Source organism: Rhodnius prolixus, unplaced genomic scaffold, assembly GCF_049639745.1.
Source record: "Rhodnius prolixus isolate KJV_2025 unplaced genomic scaffold, Rpr scaffold_13, whole genome shotgun sequence".
Lineage (NCBI taxonomy): Eukaryota > Metazoa > Arthropoda > Insecta > Hemiptera > Reduviidae > Rhodnius > Rhodnius prolixus.
Window position 1 is genome coordinate 11697793 of NW_027411583.1, and position 21973 is coordinate 11719765.

Below are 21973 nucleotides of genomic sequence, written 5' to 3' on the forward strand. Positions count from 1 at the left end.
CATTCTCAATCTAGGTATTCTTCCCACAGTGACATATTTGGAATATAAGATAAATAAGATATGCATATTTTTATGACACCAATTATTCCAGTATTTTACTATAAGTAAAATTAGAGGGACTAAATTAAATTACAATTGAGAAACGAATAATTATTGTTGAATAATTTACTTGATATTACCTACGCGTTATTTGTGCTCACAAATACGAATTCTAGACTGAAATATTGTTTTAAATCCGTGATTCAAATTTAAATAGTAACCGACTCTGCCTTTGTCTTTTTCTACTTTAACGTGCATGTACATATATGTGACTTCTCAGAATAAAGGGCATAATAAAGATAAATCAGAAGAATAATTTGGAATAAAGCTAAAATAAAGTACCTATTTAATTACGAAAATATAATATACATTTTATCATAATTATAACAAAAAATAAAATATTATGAATGAATTAAGGGAAGGGATTAGCTATGCGGTTAGCGTATTGGATTCCCACGTGGAGGTTCCGGGTTTGAATCCAGCTGCAGACCCTTAGATTTTCTCTTTCTAAGAGCTTCTTACAGCTCACTGTGCGGGTGATTGATTAATAGTTGTCTGTAACGAGAGAACACTGTCCGGAGGCCGGCAGTGCACTGAAAAAAGCTCCGGGCTCCAATAACCTTAGATGTTGACGCGACTTAAATCATAAAAAAAAAGAAAAAGAAAATGAATGAACTGGCCAGCATAAGGGTCTGTGAAACATCTAATAAATTCAAAAAAATATTAATGAAAATTAATGCAGTAAAATTACTTAAATAATATCAATGAAGTATTAACGAAATGTTGGGTACTTGCTGATTTGTGTACCTTTTGGCGTTTAATCAACCCTTATACTTAACATTTTAAACTGTAAGTTTTTGTTAAGGAGATTTTTGTACCTTTTGGATAGATTTTCCTTTTTGTCTATTTTGCAAAGTTACATATCTGCTATACAGATATTATTAAAATTGGGAATAATAAATTTTAATTTTATCATTATAACTTGAAAATGTGTTAAGTCGGAACCATACCTACCACTGGAGAGATCTTTTTAAAGAATGATTATAGTTGCGGTCCCCAAACCATCCTCAATAACAATTTTTTTGAGAAAGCGTTTTGAATAAAATAGGAAGGTAATTTGTACGTAAATAGCAAAATTAAACTGCGATTTCAGTACTTCCCTTTAAGAGGAGTAAGAAAAATAAACTGCGATTACAGTACTTCTCCCTAAAAGGCAAAGAGGCAAAGATTTTGAATCGAACGACAATTCATTGATGTAAATCGGTTTACTCATTGATAATTTTAACGATTACAGAACTTCCTCTTAGTAGGAGTAAGAGCATGATGGCACTTCACAGCCACCTATTCTTCTCTTAGTAGAGGAGCTTTAACCGCTTCTTCGTGCTAAATTTTTTCAAAATCGGACTAAGGGTTATAGAAATATTGGTAATAATAGTTTTAGAAAGGGTCTTATTTGGGTGGGGCGAACTCCCCTCCTTATGAGACAAAGCGACGAGACTTTTAAAGTGCAAATCTGTACAAAATTTCGATCCGAATGACACTTCCTTCATGAAAATTGGTTCACGTGTCGATAATTTGAAACGATGGCTAAACTTTCCCTTAACAAGTGTAAGAGCTGATCGCCGCTTTATTGTTACGTAGGGGAGCCCTAACCCTATCATCCCACCAAATTTTATCAAAATCGGGCCAAGATTTACAGAGTAATTAGTAATCCTAATTTTGGAGGGGGTCTCACATACATGGGGCTAACTCCTCTCCTATTCGATGTACAGCGCCGTGACCCCCAAAAGGGCACATCTACATAAAATTCCGAATCGAATGACACCTCATTCATGAAAATCGGTTCGCCCGTTTAGGCGCTACGTTGTTTACAAAAAAAAAAGGTGACAACAACAAGAACATTTTCTGAAAATGCCGCTTTTGCCCATTTTCAGCAACGTAAATGTTTTTGCAACAAAATTACAGTTGTAAAAAAAGGATTTGCCCTATGTTATAAAGAAAATTTCAGAATTTTATCTTTTATAGAGAAAAAAATTTTGTCAAAGTTGAGTGTTTTTCAACGTTACGTTTTTTCATGCAGTTTTTGACGATCAACCCTTACCCTACCGAACAGTTTTAATAATTAAATATGTTTTATGAAAAAAAAGTCTATGTATAATTTTTTTTATTTAATGGTCTAGTTTGTGTTTTTCAGAGCATAGTTCTGCTATCAAGACCATTATTACGAATGTACCATAGAGTGTTATTAGGAAACATCCAAAACTTCTTCTACCATCCATATCCATCAGCGTCAAAGTGAACAGTGAACAGATTAACGAGGCGAACACAAAGTAACTGACCAAACTTCCCGTCAAACCTAGGTGAACCTGAAAATATCAATTGTATAAGATTAAATTGGATGAAAATAAATGATTTCATAAAGAGCCACTCAGAAACTAATCATAGCAAATAGTTACTATCGCTTTTAGAGCGGTTGGTTAAAAGGATTTCATTATTTATTCATTTTGTACAAAATTTCTTAGTATAATGTTTCAATGATAATAGATACTACAAAGCTAAATAGTCTCTTAATTCAAAATGTGAGTTGAGGTATAAATTTTAGGCATTACATTTATTATAGCCAAGTGGACATGCGCAATTAACATGTCATATTTGCCATGTTTGGGAGATTCTCTCCATAACCTTGACTCTCACTTCATTCCATGATTGTGGTGGTGTCAATGAGGTGAGAGACTGATCCAGCCATTGGGCGAGGGATATGCACCCGGTGGGTTAGATCTAAGTCTATTCCAAAGGATACCCTTCCACCTGCGGCCCTTGAAGCTTTAGGGCAGAGGCAAGTTTCTTTAGGGCCAGTATGTGGATATACAAGTCCATCCACTAGTCTTTATTAGTCAAATAATTGGTCTCGTATCTTGAAGTAAAATAAAAGAAACTCTAAATAAAATAAAAACGCAAGAATTTTATGTGTTCATTTAATTTAGTAGAAGTGGTGTAAAGAATAAGCTTAAAACTTTGTTTTTTATCTTTTTAGGGATTGCAGGTGAAGAAGACTTGCCGAAGTAGAAGCTGAACAGGGACATCAAACACGGCAATGTTTTTGTATTTACAGTATCGATGAATACTAATATCACATTCCAGATGTCTGTTGTAATAATTAGTTTATCGGTTTGTAAATCTCGACACCATTAAATTATGATCAAGAAACTACAGATAGTTTTTTTTTATTTGGAAATCAATTTCTTCATTTTATTTCCACGCTTCAGATAATATTGGTGCTGATTGTCAAGAGCTTAGGAGTGGCGAAATGTTTGTTTGGCCCTAATCCTAGAGATTAATTTATAAAATTATGATTCAATGTTACTTTCTAGCTTATTGGTATTACTAAAATAAATATTGATCAATCTTACCCGAGCAATGGTTTCTGAGGAACTTATCAAGCTGGCCAAAGAAGCCACACCGGCGCCAAAAATACAAGCTGTTTTTTAATTTTTTTTTAGATGTAAGGAATGGATATAGTGCTTTCTTTCGCATACTGAGTATGTATAACTTTCAGAAACTGAGTATGTACGAGTATAACAGGAGAATTTGTATTTATAATCATTACTTTTATTTTACTTATATTTATTGTTAATGTATAAAACTTGTTATAGATTCTAATACACCTTAATTATCTTGTAAATATTTACAAAGGATACTGAAAAGTGGTGCTCCAAAACATGCAGCTAATGCCATTTTGGGCATTCCATTTTTGGCCAGCGTTGTGTTCGATACTAAATCTTCAATATGAAATTGAAAATTAATTTTAATTGTTAAAAATTATAAATTATTGTTATTTTGATTTTTATAATTATTTTAAAATTATTGTGAGGTTCGGCAATTTATATATACGAGTACATATAATGTAATGATCTATTTGTTAAACAAACTGAAAAAATTTATTTTTTAATAATAATTGGTTTATAAATCTAACAGATTCTGTTTCTCTTGGTTCTGTAGTAAAAACTGTATCTTCTTTAGGTCCCAATTTCCCAATTATTAACATTGCCACAGAGTAGATGATATTTAATTTAGAATTTGGAATTTCTATGTTTACAGAAAACGGATAAGATAACTTCAGAAAAAACTGTTTCAAACATGTTCTCGAACTATGGCTTACCAGCTCACTAGAAAAGGTAACTTCAATCCCTTTCTTTTTCGTATAAAACAAATGGTTGTCCAAAAATCCGGATATTCTTATAAAACAAAATAATTTATTGTATATTTTTTGAAGTGGACAACTGACACAAATACAACTCCATAAAGATCCTACAAATTATTGGCAGAATTACACAAATCGTTCTATTATTCGCAGAATACACTTCGATGACGCTTATTACCTCCTTCTCGTCACTGCCTTAAGTAGGGTTTCCCTGGGAAAGGGGGGATAAAAACTATGCATGCGCCAAATCTTAACGACAGACAGCTGTGCAGCGTAAAGCCTTCTCTTTCGATTGCAGCGTCTCACGTGTTTTTGTAGAGAAATCTGTCTGACCGGAACCTGACGTGTTTGTGTAAGAGGTGTTAGTTTCCGTTTTGCTGAAAACATCGATACTACACATGTAATAGAGCAACGAATTGTCGTGAAATTTCACATCGGAACTTGGTAAAACCGCTATTGAAACTTATCTTTTATTAAAAGAAGTTTATGGCGATGAATGTTAATTACGTGCGCAAGTTTTTTGAGTGGTTCAAGCGTTTTTCCAAGATAGCCGAGAAGACGTCGCGGAGATGATGACCGCCCGGGTCGCCCTTCCACGTCCAAAACGGATGAAAATATCGATTATAATTGAATCAATATTACTACCGGTGAGGTGCTTGCTCAACTCCGTGAAAGAGTAAGGAAAAAAAAAACAACCCGATTTGTGGAAGAACAAGTCACGGGGTTCTCCATCAAGACAACTCGCCGTCTCACACTGCATCCTCTGTCGCAAGACGTTTCTAGCCAAGTACAACATCCCAGTTTTAGGCCTCATTCGCCTGACCTGGGCCCATGTGACCAGTTTATCTGTTTCCCCCCAAACTCAAATCTGCATTAAAACGAACACGTTTTTCAGTCCGTTGATGGCTGTGAAAGAAAAAGCGGCACGCGTCATGCAGGAGCTCACAGAAAAAGACTTCCAGCACTGTTTCGAACAATAATAAATTCACATGGAGCGTTGTGGGTGTATATTGAAGGCTACAAAGTACAGCCATTCGAAACAGATTACGGAATAAACAATTTTTTTGTTTTATTTCAGGAGAATAAAGAAGTAAAGACATCACGTTGAAATAATCTTCACCTATATCATCCTGGAGCACCTTAATAGACGCTGTAAGAACTGAGAACGTGTAATCTGGCATTAGGAAAAGATATGGACAATACAAGAAGGAAAGAAAGAATAGAGGAGATATGATATACTGCGATAGCTGCACTCTCATTGGTTATATAGTTGAATAATATTAATTAAATTATGCCATTTGATGAAAAACATCATTAAGAAGAAATATAAATGTACCTAAACGGTAAAATTGGTCACCTAGTAGCGGCATGTAGAGCGGAAGTACAGTGGAGTCTCGGTTATCCGTCATGACCGGGACCGGACATGTGACGGATAGTCGAATAGACGGATAATGGAAAAAAACAGGAAAATTTCCAGATTCTTTTGTTTAACGTGTATAAAACTTTGTATTAACTGGTATACATATTTTATACGTTTATACGCTTAAGGCTTAAAGGTCAGCTATCTTTCATTATTCAATTCATTCTATTGTGTATTAAAATTAATGAATACAATGTCTGCGACATCTAATCGGTTTTGTTTCTGGTTGATCTTTTTAAGAAAAAACCCACAAACTGTCGAATGATGGACACGAGTATCTACCTAAAAGACAAAGTTTTCTTTTTAAAATAATTTTTTGTTTTTTTTTTTTAAATTTTTAAATACTGAGGAGAGTGACGGTTAATTGGAATAGACGGATAAAAGGGTGACGGATAACCGAGACTCCACTGTAGGTACCAAACCACTTCACCTATGAATGAGGATAACCATTCCAGACAAGGAATAGATGGGTCGATTTAGCAAGCATTTACTCCAAAAATACAACCAAACCAGTGGTCGTAGAAGATCAATTATCGTGGCAGAAATTGTAAATGGAACTGGACACGGGGTCCAGGAGTGTCGTTTATTTCTGAAAAAAGTTTATTTAGAAAGACTAGGATTTTTGAAATTTTTATCCTAGAAATATCAGGCTGAGTGCTAATAACCAGCAAGATAGTGGTTCCATTATAAATAATTAAAAACAGAGATCTGCTGGCTTAGAAGAACGAAAAAATTGTTGCTTATTAATTGCCCTAATCCTAGTTTCGCTGACCCCAGAAGAGGTATTAAGAATCTCCTTAGATTTAGATTGCTTAAGACGGGCAGTTCCACCAAAAAGGGGAAGGAACGCAGGCAATCCTAATGGTCATTGTTCCCCGCCCACCCCTCAACTCATGAGAGATACCGGGTTTTTAAAACTACAAATCCGGCAAAGAGTTGCCAGATGCTAAATATAATAAACTAATAAAGTAGCAACAGGACACTAGGGAGCATGGCGACTCAATCGCTCAGTGCACTGAATAAACCTAGAAAGTTCTAAAGATTACCATATGCTACAATCTCCGGTAGGGAAACATTTACCCTTCCGAGGATGAGGAATCTAGTTTTAAGAATCTCCTTAACAAAACTTGCAGTTTAAAATGCATAAGGGTTGATTAAACGCTAAAAAGTACACAAATCAGCAAGTACCCATCATTTCATTATGAACGTCGCTTTAATGTTACGCAGGAGAGCTCTAACCCTATCATCCTGCCAAGTTTGTTAAAAATCGGGCCAAGATTTAGGAGAGTTATTAGTAATAGTAATTGTGGAGAGGGCGTTACATAAATGGGGCTAACTCCTCACCCCATTCGATGTACAGTGTCGAGACCCCCAAAAGATACATCTACATAAAATACCGAATCGAATGGATACCTCATTCATGAAAATCGGTTCACGCTTTTAGGCGCTACGTTGTTTACAAAAAAAGGTAACTACAACAACAAGAAGAACAAGACCAATTTTTGAAAAAGCTGTTTTTTGCTGATTTTCAGCAACTTTTTTCTTAAAATCTATCAGATCTGGGTTGTTCGAAGAAAATTACAGCTATAAAGGAGGGTTTGCCCTACATTATATAGAAAATTAGAAAATTTTATCTTTTATAGAAAAAGAGAACAACAATGGTCAAAGTTAGGTGTTTTTCAACGTTACGCTTTATTCGTGCACTTTTTGACGATCATCCCTTATACAACTGTCCTTCCGGACAGTTTAAATAACGAGCAAAGCTATGATTCTTATAACAAAATCGCCTGTAGAGTTGAAGTCCTGGGATCTTTTAGATAGTACCTCGTATTAATATAACATCTTACTGTTAAAACAAATAAAAACTAAAAATACTATGAACAACTAATTACCTCCTAGGCTGTTACCCCAGGCTAGCAGTGTCATACCCAACGTGGAATATGATATACCAAATCTAGTACCTAGGCTTTCCAAGACTAACACTACCGTCTGGCAGGCAAAGTTCACCACCAGTATTGCTATTGGAAATCCAATAAAGGCTAGAATCTAAAATAGAAAAATTTAGAAATAAGAAAATCATAGACAAATGAAGAATGTTTTGTATACAGAATCCAAAATCTTACCCAATTTCCACGAGGTGCTTTATCGACCTCGGTAAAAAAAAGGATTAAAACTGCGGCTATTAAACCAGGTATGGGGATAAACACATAATTTGGTATGTTATAAACTATTGTTGACTTTGCGAACTCGTGCCTACTTGCACCTATAAAAAAGAAATAAATTTTTTGTTATCCATAATAATGATACATTAAAATATTTTTTAATATTCTTAACTTGATTAGTTTTCTTTAAAATTTCAATTTTTAAATTCTTCAGTAACATGCATATAATGAAACGGTGGCTCTCTTACGCGATTAACTATTGAAGATTATAGAAAGTTAAAATAAATACCCTGGAGCAAAAAAAAATGATTTTTTTTTAAAGGTGGGCAGCTTCATTTATTTAGGTTCATTGACAGACCCACATAATGACTTTTCAATTGAAATCAAGAGAAGCATCTCCGGCAGCTTACACAGCATAGAATAAGCCTATTGCTATGTTGATATTTTCAAGAGATGGAGATTTATTTTTTTAAATCTAAAATTATTCATATCACTTAAGATAAAACAATATAATCACTTATTGATTTTTTTTTTCACAGTACTTCATGTGGGAGTACCATCTGAAGATAATCTGATGCTGAGTTCAAAAGAAATACTCACCGAAAGTGAAGAAGGCTACTGGTAAACATAAGATCATGTTAATGCACACGAGAAGTTTACACCAGCCTCCTTGCGGCTGCTGAAGATTACATACAGGTATGGCCAGTTTTAGTACCACTGATACTGGAGCCTAATAACAAATATAAGTATCATCAATTTCTTCAACAAATTTTAAGAATTTAATACAGAATCTTGCAATTATACTGTACTAAATTTAAAAAATAATAATAAATAAAAAAGTCAGGGTGAATACTAGCACGATTCTCAAAGTTCTCTTACTACAATTCTCAAAGTTCTCTTACTACGATTCTCAAAGTTCTCTCACTACGATTCTCAAAGTTCTCTCACTACGATTCTCAAAGTTCTCTCACTACGATTCTCAAAGTTCTTTTGCGAGTTCACTCAAGATATTTAAAAAAAAAAATGCTAATAGAATATGATTAATGTATTTAAAATACCTGCAATGTATTAAGGACTTTTTCATACCACGGCATAAGTTCCCAATCAATAACAGTGAATGGTAATAAGGTACGGTAGAATTGTTGCCACATTGATTCATTTAATCTCACTTGCCCCATCTGTTTATTTCTGGTCAATTCATTTACACTTATAGCTTTAAAAGGAAAAAACAAAAAACTATCAAAATCCCAAATTCAAGAGAACCGGCTGACCAGAAATGGATTTCTTTGAGTAGATTTTTGAATGGTAGCTTTAAAATAATATTGAAGTCTAATTATTTTTAGTAAATATTGTAAGTTTCATGAAAATTTAAACATATAAACTTATGAAATAGAAAAAGTTACTGGGTGATGTTGAGCCGATCGGATCTCATCATCACCTTTTTCCCATTAAACTTCTTGAATTTCCCTTGTTGCTTAGCTCGCTGAACATCCCTTTTTTTCTCCCAATTATACATTTTAGTGGAACTAATATTTCTGTATAAAAACAAGTCTAACCAAACAGAATTTGAATTATGTTTGAAGTACATAATCTTATCTTATTTTACGTTAAAATATAGTCGCAACATACCACCTCTACTGAATCTTTGTTCCCTTAATGTGATGTACTGGGAGTATATAGATTTTGACCCTATTGGAAAAGTAAAGTATTAGTTTCATGAAGTTTTTTATATTAATTATTGTTATTTTATGCGTTAAATTTCATGATATTAACAAGTGGGTAGTTCGTCCAAGAAAGAAAAATTCTTTTGTTTAATACAAGTGTTCATTTGTTTAAGATTAATCTTTGAGTGCAATGATACGTCATAAAATTTAAAAAAAAAAAAAAAGTCTGGTTTAAAAGAGTAAATTCAAGATTGGGGGCGAATTGTAAAATTTCCATTCTATTTGTAGTCCATCAGCACAGAACAAACTTCTTACTTACTTTGAAAAGTCTCTCGTAACTTTTCCTCTGTTATGTGTTTGGACTTTTCTTGATTCCGTAATTTCATTTTTACTGCATGATAAAACAAATGTTGGTGTTACCTTTACAAAATAATATTTAATTAAACAATTATTAAAAAAAAAAAAAATGTTCTTACCATATCTCATGTTTCCATATTGGCCTAGTAGTACAATTGCAATGTATATCATATACAAAGCTATAAAGGCTGGAAAGAACAAAGGGGAATTCATACAAATCAATCAACGTTTACCAACATTCTTTCCTAAGAGGAAGCATGGCGATCGAATCCAAATTTTCGATATTAAATTATCACCAGGAATACTGTTTTTTTTTTTTTAAGGACACCATGAGAAATCTCAGGAAGCTGGAACCTCGTGTTCCGTAATTTGTCGAAGTATTCTTTCTCTTTAGTCGAAAATGATTCCAACGATTTCTCGTCCTTAAAATACGAGGGTCGTTTGAAAAGTCCGTGCAAAAATAAAAACTACTTAATTTTTTGGGGTAAACCTTTTTTATTTTTCAACATAGTCTCCTTTTAGGCTTATACACTTCGTCCAACGCTGCTCTAGTTTGTTGATCCCTTCCGAATAATAGGATTTGTCCAAGTCTGAAAAATAGCCATTCGTTTCTGCAATCACCTCCTCGTTTGAATAAAATCTTTTTCCCGCCAGCCATTTCTTCATATTGGGCAACAAATAGTAGTCCGAGGGAGCCAAGTCTGGAGAATAGTGGGGATGTGAAACGAGTTGGAACCCTATTTCCATTAATTTTGCGACCACAACTGCTGAGGTGTGAGCTGGTGCGTTGTCGTGATGGAAAAGGACTTTTTTGTGGGCCAATCGTGGGCGTTTTACTTGCAGCTCGGTTTTCAAACGGTCCAATTACGATGAATAATATGCACCTGTAACAGTTTTACCCTTTTCCAGATAGTCGATGAGGATTATTCCTTGCGAATCCCAAAAGACAGTCGCCATAATCTTTCCGGCCGAAGGAACGGTATTCGCCTTTTTTGGCGCAGATTCCCCCTTGGTAACCCATTGTTTAGATTGTTCTTTGGTCTCAGGAGTGTAGTGATGTATCCATGTTTCATCCACAGTGACGAAACGACGCTTAAAGTCCTACGGATTCTTCTGGAACAGCTGCAAACCGTCCTTGCAACACTTCACACGATTTCGTTTTTGGTCAAGCGTGAGCAATCGCGGCACCCATCTTGCGGATAGCTTTGTCATGTCCAAATGTTGATGCAAAATATTATGTACCCGTTCATTCGAGATGCCCACAGCACTAGCAATCTCACGCACCTTCACTCTTCTGACATCCATCACCATATCATGGATTTTATCAATGATTTCTGGAGTAGTAACCTCAACAGGGCGTCCAGAACGTTCAGCGTCACTTGAGCCCATATGGCCACTCCGAAAATTTTGAAACCACTTATAAACTGTTCTAATCGAAGGTGCAGAGTCACCATAATGTTTATCAAGCTTCTCTTTAGTCTCCTGAGGCGTTTTGCCTTTCATAAAGTAGTGTTTAATCAACACACGAAATTGTTTTTCGTCCATTTTTTGAAAATCACTCGACTTCCTCGATTCAAACGAATGCCAAACACAAAGAAATAGACCGATCTGGCTGAAACTTGGTGTGTGTTCTTCCAAGAGATGCTACTAACTAAACATAACCTCGATACGCGCCACTGGTGCAATCTCTCTGACTTTGCACGGACTTTTCAAACGACCCTCGTAGACTCGTTTAAAGGATTTAAATTTAGTGGATTAATAACACTGCTATGGACAATAAGATTATAAATTATTACAAGCTAAAATCCTTGATTTTCATACATAATCAGCATGTTTTAAATTTTCCTAAGAACCATTTTTTTCCCCTTCTAAAAACAAAGTATTTTCAATATCGAAAACTTTCCAAGATCACAACGCTTCATTTGCCAAATTAAATGCATAATAGTGTACTCACTTAGGCACATGTGAAGACTTATGACGCCAATAGAGAAGCAGGTGAAGATAATTAGATAGGCGATCAATAGAAACATTATATCTCTAAGAAATGGCCAACCGTCTAGCTGGAAAGGTTGAATTAGCAATACTGATCCAGCTACAAAGGTTACAACAAACATACAACCACCTAAGAACCAAGAAGTGGGTATGATGAACAAATTAAAATCTATTTCAAGTAGGAAAAAAAAATATATAAATTTTACCCGCTATTCCTGTATAGAAAACTTGCGATAATCCGGACATTTTGCTTGCTATAGCTGTGAAAACATCCGGTGCTCCATTACCAAAAGCAAGTACAGTTACTCCTGCCAATGTGTCAGACATCCGCAGTTTAGTCGCTATAGTACCAATACAGGGTACAACGCTGAAATTTTTGTTTTTTTCAACCAATTTTAAGTGTTTACATTCAGTTAAATTCTTTTTATAAGATTAGAAGTTGTAGGTAATTGGAAAAAGATTGTTTCAGTTGAGTAGGCTAATAACTATCAAGTTTAAATATTATTATTTAAAACGTTTTGCCTAATTCTCTTTATTGCAATTATCAAGATATTTTCATTATATCAAGAATTATGCAGTCAGGTGTCACCAATTGCAGTACTAACAAACCCTTCCCTTACGGGAGATAATCATTCTAAACAAATAAGTTGCATTATAAATTTTTATTGTATTTTTTTTGTAGGGAATTATTGGGATAGAAGAAAAGCCGATTTTAATGGATGAGGTGTCATCATCCGATTCGAAATTTTATGCAGATGTGCTTTTTGGAGGGGGACTCGACCGCTGTGCTTACATTGGGAGGGGAAGGGGGAATTCACAACACGTAAGTAAAGATAAAACTACATATATAATAAGTTACATAATAAATAATAGACAAGAAAAATCGTTAATGCACTATATAAAAATTAAATTTATATAGAGAATTAAAAGGAAACGATTTGCACTCACAGAAAAGAGGCAATGTGTGTAGTGTGTAGACTGTTGAAGAAAAGTTATAATACCCACCAAAGACACAACAACCGGTCCCAACCTGGTTTGAATACATTACTTTGATCTCACGGCACAAAAAAAAACAAGAGACTTGCATAGCTTTGTATTAGAAGCTGATACAGAACGGAGCTGCATGCACTGTATCCTTTGTTGTCATTGTTATGACATCCAGGTATACAGTGTGATTGATACAAGAAGCGTTTTTGCATCAAGTTGATATATAAGCACCCCTATAGTCCAACTAGGCAATTTTTGAAGAGTATGTGCTTTCGGTAGATATTATGGCAACAGGTTTTTTTAAATAAAAGAAATTGCATATTTACCAGTGGTCTGCACAGGCTGATAGTATAACAAACAACGACACTAACACCAGACCCTGAGACATGAAAACGGAAATATATGAATTTAAATCTGCTAATAATAAACCTGCCAATAATATTTATTCAGATGGTTTAATTACTGTTATTATAACTCCAATGAAGGTGAACTCGCCAGAGTAGTCACAGTACAGCCACTTATACACAGGTATCTTATCCAATTCGCAATCTTCAATTGATTTCACGAAGGCACATTGTAAATGTTTTGGAAATTTATTAACTCTACGACATTGTTTCTGAAATTATATCTGTATTAATAAGAATTTCTAAATCTTTTTAAAACAATTATAATTTCTAATCTTTTCGTAACAAACCGCTATGCTTTCAACTGAATGAGGGAGAGCTGTAGGAACAACTCTCTGGAAAATTAAGTAGAAGTTTAATTCCTTTCTAAAGAAAGAAAAACATTTATGGCGGAAAAACTGTTAGTTGTTCTGAAATGGAAACTACTTACAATTTGTTCAGCTAATCGATTTATTGTTGAATTATCAAGCATATCTATATCAGATGCATATAAAACTAACAAACTTAAGGCAGATAACTCTGTTGTCATTTTAACTGCGATCCTCAGACACAATAAACTCTAAATTAGTGCCATCTCTTTTCTTTTGTTTCAATTATTTATGTTATAGATATTTATTAAATTATAAAATAATAGTGTTATTTTTATTTAGTTACTAGAGAAACCAATTTCTATGGAACATCTGTACCCAAACAGTAGCTTAGCTTGAAATATCTTAACTGCATAGGCTGTAGCCAGGCGTAATCTTCAGTTTTATAATCAGTAAAACTTCTTTCGAAAATTGGACTGAACTATATCACGTCCTCAAAGTATAGATCAACAAAACGTGATGTGGAATGCCTTAATTGTAAATGGAACTTGTATACTATATAATCATTATATTATTAAAATGCCCATATTGTTAGGAATACTGTAAGTTAGATATAAAAACTTATCATAAATTACAAAATCATCATTAATTCATCAATTGGAGAGACTAAGCCACAAAACTTGAAAGTTTTGAATTTTACTACGCTGTAATCATTATTAATATCGGTCACAAAGTCTATATATGTATAATAGGTATAGTATTTATGTTTGGTAGTATATTCTAAGGCATTTCATTAAAGCAGGATGATACTAAGAGAGGGGATGTTAATGATAAGTTCTTTAAAGTGGAGTATTATACGTTTCTAATGTCTTTTTAATAATTATGTGCTTTTCTTTCTTCTTCTTCTTCTATGGGCACTACAGACCGAGACGGTCCATGGCCTGCTCTATGCGGGTAGACCACTCAACCCTATCATTCACCAGGTGGGCCCTCAAACCTATCTTTCTCATATCCGCCCTCACATTGTCCACCCACCTGGTCTTCGGACGTCCCCGGGGGCGAGAGCCGTGCCACTTTCCTTTTAGCACCTTTGATGCTATCCTTTCCTCGGACATCCGGCACACATGCCCATACCATTTCAGCCGCTGGGCCTTCACAAACTCGGTGATGCTTGGCTCCCCATACAGGGCGTACACCTCTTGATTTGGCCTTCTTTTCCATCTCTGGTTTTCCCTTTTCGGCCCAAAGATCCGTCTTAGGACTCGCCTCTCGAACCTGTCAATCCTCTCACAAGCTGCCTTATTCAGTGTCCATGTTTCGCTTGCGTAGGTCACGACAGGCCTTATCAAGGTCTTATACATCTGGATCTTTGTTCCTCGGTTGACCAGGCTGCTCCTCATTATTTTATATAGACTGTAGTACGCTCTGTTTCCCGCTGCTATCCTTCTTCTGACTTCTTCTTTTTCGTCGGCTATGTCCGAAATGATAGAGCCCAGGTAGGGGAAGTTGGAGACAACCTCGAACTCGTAATCCCCAAAGACGTAATACGTCGCGGGATGCACCAGAGGCTTCCTCCTAGCCACCAGCACTCTCGTCTTTCCCTCATTAACGCGGAGCCCGACGCGCTTGGCCTCTCGCTCCAGCGTGACGAAGATACTTTTTACGGCTGCCAGGGATCTACCAATGATCACCACATCATCCGCATACGCCATGATCTGAGAGGTGCGATCAATCAGCGTGCCATTGAGGTCCATCTCAAGAGTCTTGCATACCTTGTGCAGCTGACAGTTAAACAGGAGGGGCGACATCGGATCTCCTTGCCTGAGCCCGTTTCCGATATCGAAAGCGTCCGAAAGAGTCCCGCTGGAGATAACTAGTCCTCTAGAACCTCGCAGTGTCATTTCAGTAAGCCTTATTAGTTTTGGCGGGATTAGCATGTCTTTCAGAGCTTGTACGAGTCCGTTCCTAAATACGGTATCATACGCGGCCTTAAAATCCACGAACAACATCCAGACAGTCATGCCATGTTCTCTCATTTTTTCTTGGACTTGCCTTAAAGCAAATATCTGGTCGATTATGGACCTCTCTCTTCTGAAACCTCCTTGATAATCTGCCAACCTTCTTTCCACATACGGGACCAATCTGTTATAAAGGCATATTGCAAAGACCTTATAGGCGATATTCAGCAGAGTTATGCCTCTATAATTTTCGCAGCACGTGGGATCTCCTTTTTTGAAAATTGGTACAATGGCTCCTTCTGTCCAATCTTTTGGCATTACCTCTTCCTGCCAAATTTGACTGATCAAGTTGTAGAGTTCCTTAACGAGCTCATCCCCACCAGCCATTAAAAATTCTGCTGGGATGCTATCCAAACCGGGGGCTTTATTCCTTTTTTTTGATTATGAATTATGTGCTTTTAGTTGATCACATATTTAGTTGAAATCAGTTTACTTTGTGTACTATAACAATTATATTTGCATTAAAAAGAAGAAAGTGAACTTCAATAAACAACCATCTCTTAGGGAAATTATTTACTGTTTCTAAATCGTCAGCGCCCCTCGCTGTGCTCAAATTAAATTTAAAAAAAGAGGATAAAGAGGATGGGGAGCTGTGTGCGGTGGACAAACACAAATAAAGAGCATTTTGCTTAATTTTCGTTTATTCTTTGGTTAAATGTTTTTCAACCAATGGTTAAAATGAAAATAAGTTTAATAAAAGACCATTAAAAGACATTTTTTACAAAACAAAACATCTGGCAAAATAATATTAATTTAAGTCTAGAATAAACAGTTAAATAAATGAGAGTTACTAACTTGAATAATTGATCCATCTTTAACGTTGACTATGTGTGTAGTACGCTTTTTAGATCAATTCTGCACCGACTTCAGACAGCTATCTATTCTGGTTTTTATCCAGTGTTTCTGTAAAGATGCTTCTGAACCGCAGATTCAGGAAAAAAATCTAGTAATTCACTAAAGTGGAAGCAAAAATGATAGTATTGCAAACGAATTGCCTTTATAGTTGTTTCTTCAAATTTTATTTTGCTCAAGGAATAAGTTCTAAACAAAACATTTGTGAACTATTTAACGCAAATCTATCGGTAGATTGTGCCAGTCCACGGCAACAAGAGGCACTTTATAAAAACCAATGCGACCAAAAACGAAACCTAACGAAGCCAATATTTCTGAAAAAGAATAATAGTACGAAACAGTTACGAATCTGTTATATATAAACAACTATATAATGAATACTCCATCATTGCAATATATGAATATTTACTGTCTCGAATTCCAGCTGCTATTTTGCTAATTGAGACCTTTGGCTCTTGGAGGCCAGAGGACTGGTAGGAAATCCTAGAGCTGGTCGAAAAGGAGACCTTCTATAAAAGGACTGATTTATGTTTCATCTAAGATTAGTTACTTTTGTTTATAAAAATCTCTGATTGGTGGATATAAAATTCTTCTTCTTCTTTTTTCCAGAGACATCCTAAAAAATTATTAGAAGAACATTTTCCTGTTGATGATGCTGTTGAGGTTAATAATAGTTGGAATTCTGAAATGGTTCAATCTGACATCTTATTCTACGATTTCGACCAGTTTAAACCGACTATTGTATGACACTCCGACCAGTAACTCTCTCAAGATAGCTGAACACTTCAGAAGACTACAGATCTAGGAGAGCATATTATTGTACTAACTTTGCACTTTTATTTTATTTTGTTTATATTACGAGCACGTACGATATTAATGAGGCTGTGAATTAGGTAGTAATTTTATTTTATTTTTTTTATGATGGTTTAGACAGTTATATATTACAGGATGTAACAGATTGAGAAAACTTTCAGTTTTTGAGAAAGCTGCTAATTTTTATTTTTTAAAAATCCTTTACGAAGATTTTTAATAAAAAGTGGCAATGTATGAACTTTTAAGGTTAAACTTTAGTTAGAAAACTTGAGTTCTACTGAAGGGACTTCCAAGTGGTGCTCACGCTGCAGGTTTTATACGAGGTGTGTTCAAAAAGTAACGGGAATTTTCGTTTTTTGAAAAAAATATTTATTTATTCATCTACATTAATATTGTCGCCTTCAAAGTAGTCCCCTTCGCATACAATACACTTGTGCCAGAGCTTTTTCCAATCCTCGAAACACTTCTGAAACTCGATCTTTGTGATAGCTTTCAGCTCTTTCAGCGATTCGCTTTTAATGTCATCTATGCTTGTAAAACGACAGCCTTTTAATGTTCTCTTTATGTTTGGAAATAGAAAAAAGTCACATGGAGCCATGTCTGGCGAATATGGAGGCTGGGGCATCGTTAAAGTTTTGTTTTTGGCCAAAAATTCACGAACAAGCAATGAAGTGTGAGCAGGTGCATTATCGTGGTGCAAAATCCATGAATTGTTTTGCCACAAATCCGGGCGTTTTTTTCGGATTGCTTCACGCAAACGGCGTTGAACTTGTAGGTAGTACTCCTTATTGATTGTTTGACCTTGTGGCAAGAATTCATGATGCATTATGCCATTAAAATCGAAGAACACAGTGAGCATAACCTTCACATTCGACCGCACTTGTCGAGCCTTTTTCGGTCTTGGCGATCCAGAATGCCTCCACTGGGACGATTGAGCCTTAGTTTCGACATCATATCCGTAAACCCATGTTTCGTCACCTGTTATAACACGTTTCAGTAGATCCGCATCGTTGTCGACTTCATTGAGTGACTCTTGAGCAACTTCCATTCTCCGCTGTTTTTGTTCGAAATTCAACAATTTTGGAACAAATTTTGCTGCCACACGTTTCATACCCAAAACATCCGAAAAAATTTCATGGCATGAGCCAATTGATATGGCAACATCATCAGCGACTTCTCTGATTGTGATTCGGCGATCGTTCATAACCATTTCTTTCACTTTTTTCACGTTTTCATCGGTTGTTGATGTGCTTGGACGTCCAGGTCGTTCGTCATCTTCAACGTTTTCGCGGCCATCTTGGAAACGCTTATACCACTCGTAAATCCTTGTTTTACTCATAGCAGACTCACCATATGCCTTTATTAACATTTCACACACTTTATTTCATTTTTTACGCAAAATTTAATACAAATTCTTTGATCCATTTTTTTTAACAAACAAAAATCGCCAAGCTCGAAAAACACGTCTAACCTTAACGGCTGCCACTTAAGAAGTAAACAATGAATATTACTGAAAATTTTATCGTACTTCAGGGGCATGTGTACCAACATAATAAAAAAAAAAATTTTACAATCAGACTCTCCAAACCCGCGAAATTTAAAAATTCCCGTTACTTTTTGAACACACCTCGTATAAGGTAAGTGGGGGAAAGATGCCACTTATTTCCGTTTTGTAGGAAGCTGGGTTATCGAAAAACAACACCAAATGTATCAACGTCTAGGTTGTTTTTTATTCTTTAATTACATATATTTATTAGTATATTTAATTAAATACAAAACCATTAAAAATGCATTTGAATGAAATTTGTCAAAACTGGCATCTTCCCCCATCGTATGGGGAAGTTGCCAGTTGGTGCGGGGGAAGATGCAACAATATCTTAAGATATAAATTGAGAAAGAAAAAATTACAAATTTAATGTTAGGTAAACAGTAAAATATTCTCATTAAACACTGAGGGGAAGGAACACTGAGCAAAAGACATTTTTTGTTTAATTTTTAACATTTTTTGTAATGCAAATTGTCTTTGCTGCAAATTTCATGTAGCCATCTCTTCCAAGTTATGCATTGAAGCCAATCGCATTTTGGGCCCTTCCTATCATAAAAATATCCTTTACACTCAATACAAAAATCATCGTCCTCCTCTTCAATGTCACTCTCACCACTGGTCATTACCAAATTATCGGGAGCGGAGGGTGCTGAAGATGAACGGTCCTTCCTTTCCTTTTTCTGCAGTACTTTTCCCCTTTTTTTTTTGTCGGCAGAGTAGCCTTTCTTATCAATGCCTCCCGTTTCTCCACCGTCGTAAGGACTTCAGCAGTTTGTTTCTTTCTTCGAGTTTGCTTGGGTTTCTGTAATCTGGGGATAGGACTAATTTCTTCAAAAGAAGTGATGGCACCGCTGCTGCTTGTTGAAGCTATTGCCAGAGGTGCGTTAACTTCTTGTGTGGCAGAACTTCTTTCATATTGTCAGAAATGGTATAAGCATGTTCTGGAATTTTTTGCGGATCGCATGGATAAATTCCGCATGCAGAAAATCCCACGCTGCCATTTCCAACAGTGGCTGCCCTATTCCACGCGGCGCTCAGCAAAGACCCAAATTGAAGTCTGGTGTTTTTGCGTCCCGGGTTAGAATGGATCCAGTTGTTAAGGGCCTGCTGCCAAAAAGTTTTGTCTTTGATTTCTATTCCCTATAACATGATATTACTTAGTTTTCCTTTTTATTTAATAGTTTTTAATGCTGGGTCAATATGGCCCGAGGTGACGGCTTATGGCACTTCACATAAGGTGACGGCTCAAGGGTTAATATTAATGTATTATACAAAAACAATATTTCGTGTGTCATTAATTGTTTTATATTGATTTTATATTTCAAAATATATCATTATAATGTAATAATGAATGAGAATCAATATGAAATTGAAACACTTCAATAGGTGGCATCTTACCCCAAGCACTGGAGGAAGACGCCACATAGGTTTATTTTTGTACTAAGGCTTCAATCATGTTGTTTCAAGTTAACACGTACTCACCAAGATGTACACGACATAAATATCACGGAATTATTACGTTTAATCTAGACAATCCGTCACCAAACCTTAAGTATCGACAACGAAATATTATAACATGGGTACTCACCAAGTTCAAAGAGTTGAATTTTCAGTTTAACGACGATTAAACTAGTTATAAATAGAAATACTCACAAGCACGGTATTCATAGTTGTTTACTACACACTTTAACGTAGGATCGCTGCCATCCAGTTGTAGATATGCAAAATATGACGATACTTGCATCTTCCCCCAACTGGCATCTTCCCCCCACTTACCTTATTTATACGAGTATAAAACTGGATCGAACACGCTTACGACATCCCCTCACTACAACTCATATATATATATACTCATATCTTTTATATATATATAATTATCTCCTAGCTTTTTAACTAAAACAGGTGTTCGACAGGGTTGTGTTCTCAGTCCAACCTTATTTTCCCTGTACATAAACGATTTGGAAGTTCATTTAGATGGGGGCGTTTGTCTGGAGGGTGGTGGTAAAGTGAAATTACTCGCCTACGCCGATGATATCGTGTTACTTGCGTCTGATCCGCACTCCTTACAGAGGATGATCAACTCGTTTCTGGAATATTGCCTATTCTGGAGTTTAAGGATTAATTTAGAGAAGTCCAAGGTACTAATATTTAGAAATGGCGGAAGGCTTGCGAAATCGGATAAATGGCATCTCGGTACAGACAATATTGAGGTTGTAAATGAGTACAAGTATTTAGGGTTCCTTCTCACACCTTCTTTGTCCTTCAGTAAACATATTGTCAATAAAGTAAGTGAAGTGAAAGTGGGTTTGAATACTGTATGGCGGCAGTTTATGGATAACAAGAACATCTCTTACCTAAATAAATTACGGATATTCAATTCGGTTAGTAGGAGCATACTCTGTTATGGCGCCCAAGTCTGGGGAGGAGAATTGCATAATGAGGTTGAGAAAGTGTTGCGATTTTTCATTAAAAAACTATTCAAACTGCCTCAATACACTCCTTCCGCTTTTCTTTATTTAGAAACAAATTTATATCCCATCTTTGTTTATACCATCAAACTTCATTTTGATTATTTAATTAAAGTTTTGTCTCTATCTGATAATAGACTGCCAAAAATTCTAGCTCTAATAGTAATTAAAAAAGATATTTCTTGGTTCAGAGAGATTAAACATTATATTGAAAAATTTAATTTAAACATATCATTAAATCTGGCCAATTGTAACAATGTTGAATTATGGCGTAGTAGTCTCAATCATATCAGAAAGCGTATTTTAGAGGACTTTAAAGAACAATATTATCAACAAATTATGAATTGTAATAGTTTTCCGCTGCACAGAGAACTAAAGTTTAAATTGAGTAACCACTACCTATATGATTGCTCATTGTCATTAGATAGTATTAGATGGATTTTTAAATGTAGAGGAGATTTATTGAATCTCAACTATAAACATTTTAAAATTGATGGTACCAAGTGTGAGATGTGTGGCTACATTGAAAACGAGGACTTATTTCACTTTTTAGCTGTCTTTCCGGCATTATGCGAAATAATAAATATTTTCTAGCCGCCAGTGAGATACTTGAGTACATTAACGGGAAAGATTGGAGATGTTTAGTAAAATATTGTAAGCATGCCTATCAACTTAGGACTTAGTATAATTTAAAATAATAGATAGATTGGTTTCCTTTCAAAAAGACTTCTATTTTTTCTTT

General features: G+C 35.4%; 2 protein-coding genes across 15 annotated transcripts in view; one reads left to right on the forward strand and one right to left on the reverse strand.

Moving 5' to 3' along the window:
- S6KL (ribosomal protein S6 kinase like) overlaps positions 1–21973 on the forward strand; it is a 147732-nt gene that overhangs the window by 112964 nt on the left and 12795 nt on the right. For 8 of the 14 annotated variants that reach the window (XM_074115607.1, XM_074115598.1, XM_074115603.1 and 5 more), the window contains exons 11-17: positions 2234–2399; positions 3074–3207; positions 4138–4214; positions 5319–5501; positions 8362–8518; positions 12518–12658; positions 17014–17223. The gene's annotated coding sequence lies outside the window, so the exon portion shown is untranslated. Of the gene's footprint in view, positions 1–2233; positions 2400–3073; positions 3250–4137; positions 4215–5318; positions 5502–8361; positions 8519–11801; positions 11984–12517; positions 12659–17013; positions 17224–21973 lie in introns of those variants that run through there. The other 6 variants (XM_074115605.1, XM_074115601.1, XM_074115600.1 and 3 more) reach the window with 5 other exon arrangements.
- On the reverse strand, positions 2179–13862 carry LOC141447766 (mitochondrial sodium/calcium exchanger protein-like). Its single transcript, XM_074115575.1, has 15 exons — positions 13657–13862; positions 13286–13438; positions 13149–13201; positions 12042–12202; positions 11798–11965; positions 9963–10031; positions 9806–9877; positions 9452–9511; positions 8881–9035; positions 8423–8552; positions 7784–7923; positions 7553–7706; positions 3738–3818; positions 3450–3517; positions 2179–2405 (listed from the first exon to the last, which is right to left on the reverse strand). Exons 1-15 carry the CDS (start codon positions 13753–13755, stop codon positions 2208–2210), a joined length of 1761 nt encoding a protein of 586 aa, XP_073971676.1. The 5' UTR covers positions 13756–13862; the 3' UTR covers positions 2179–2207.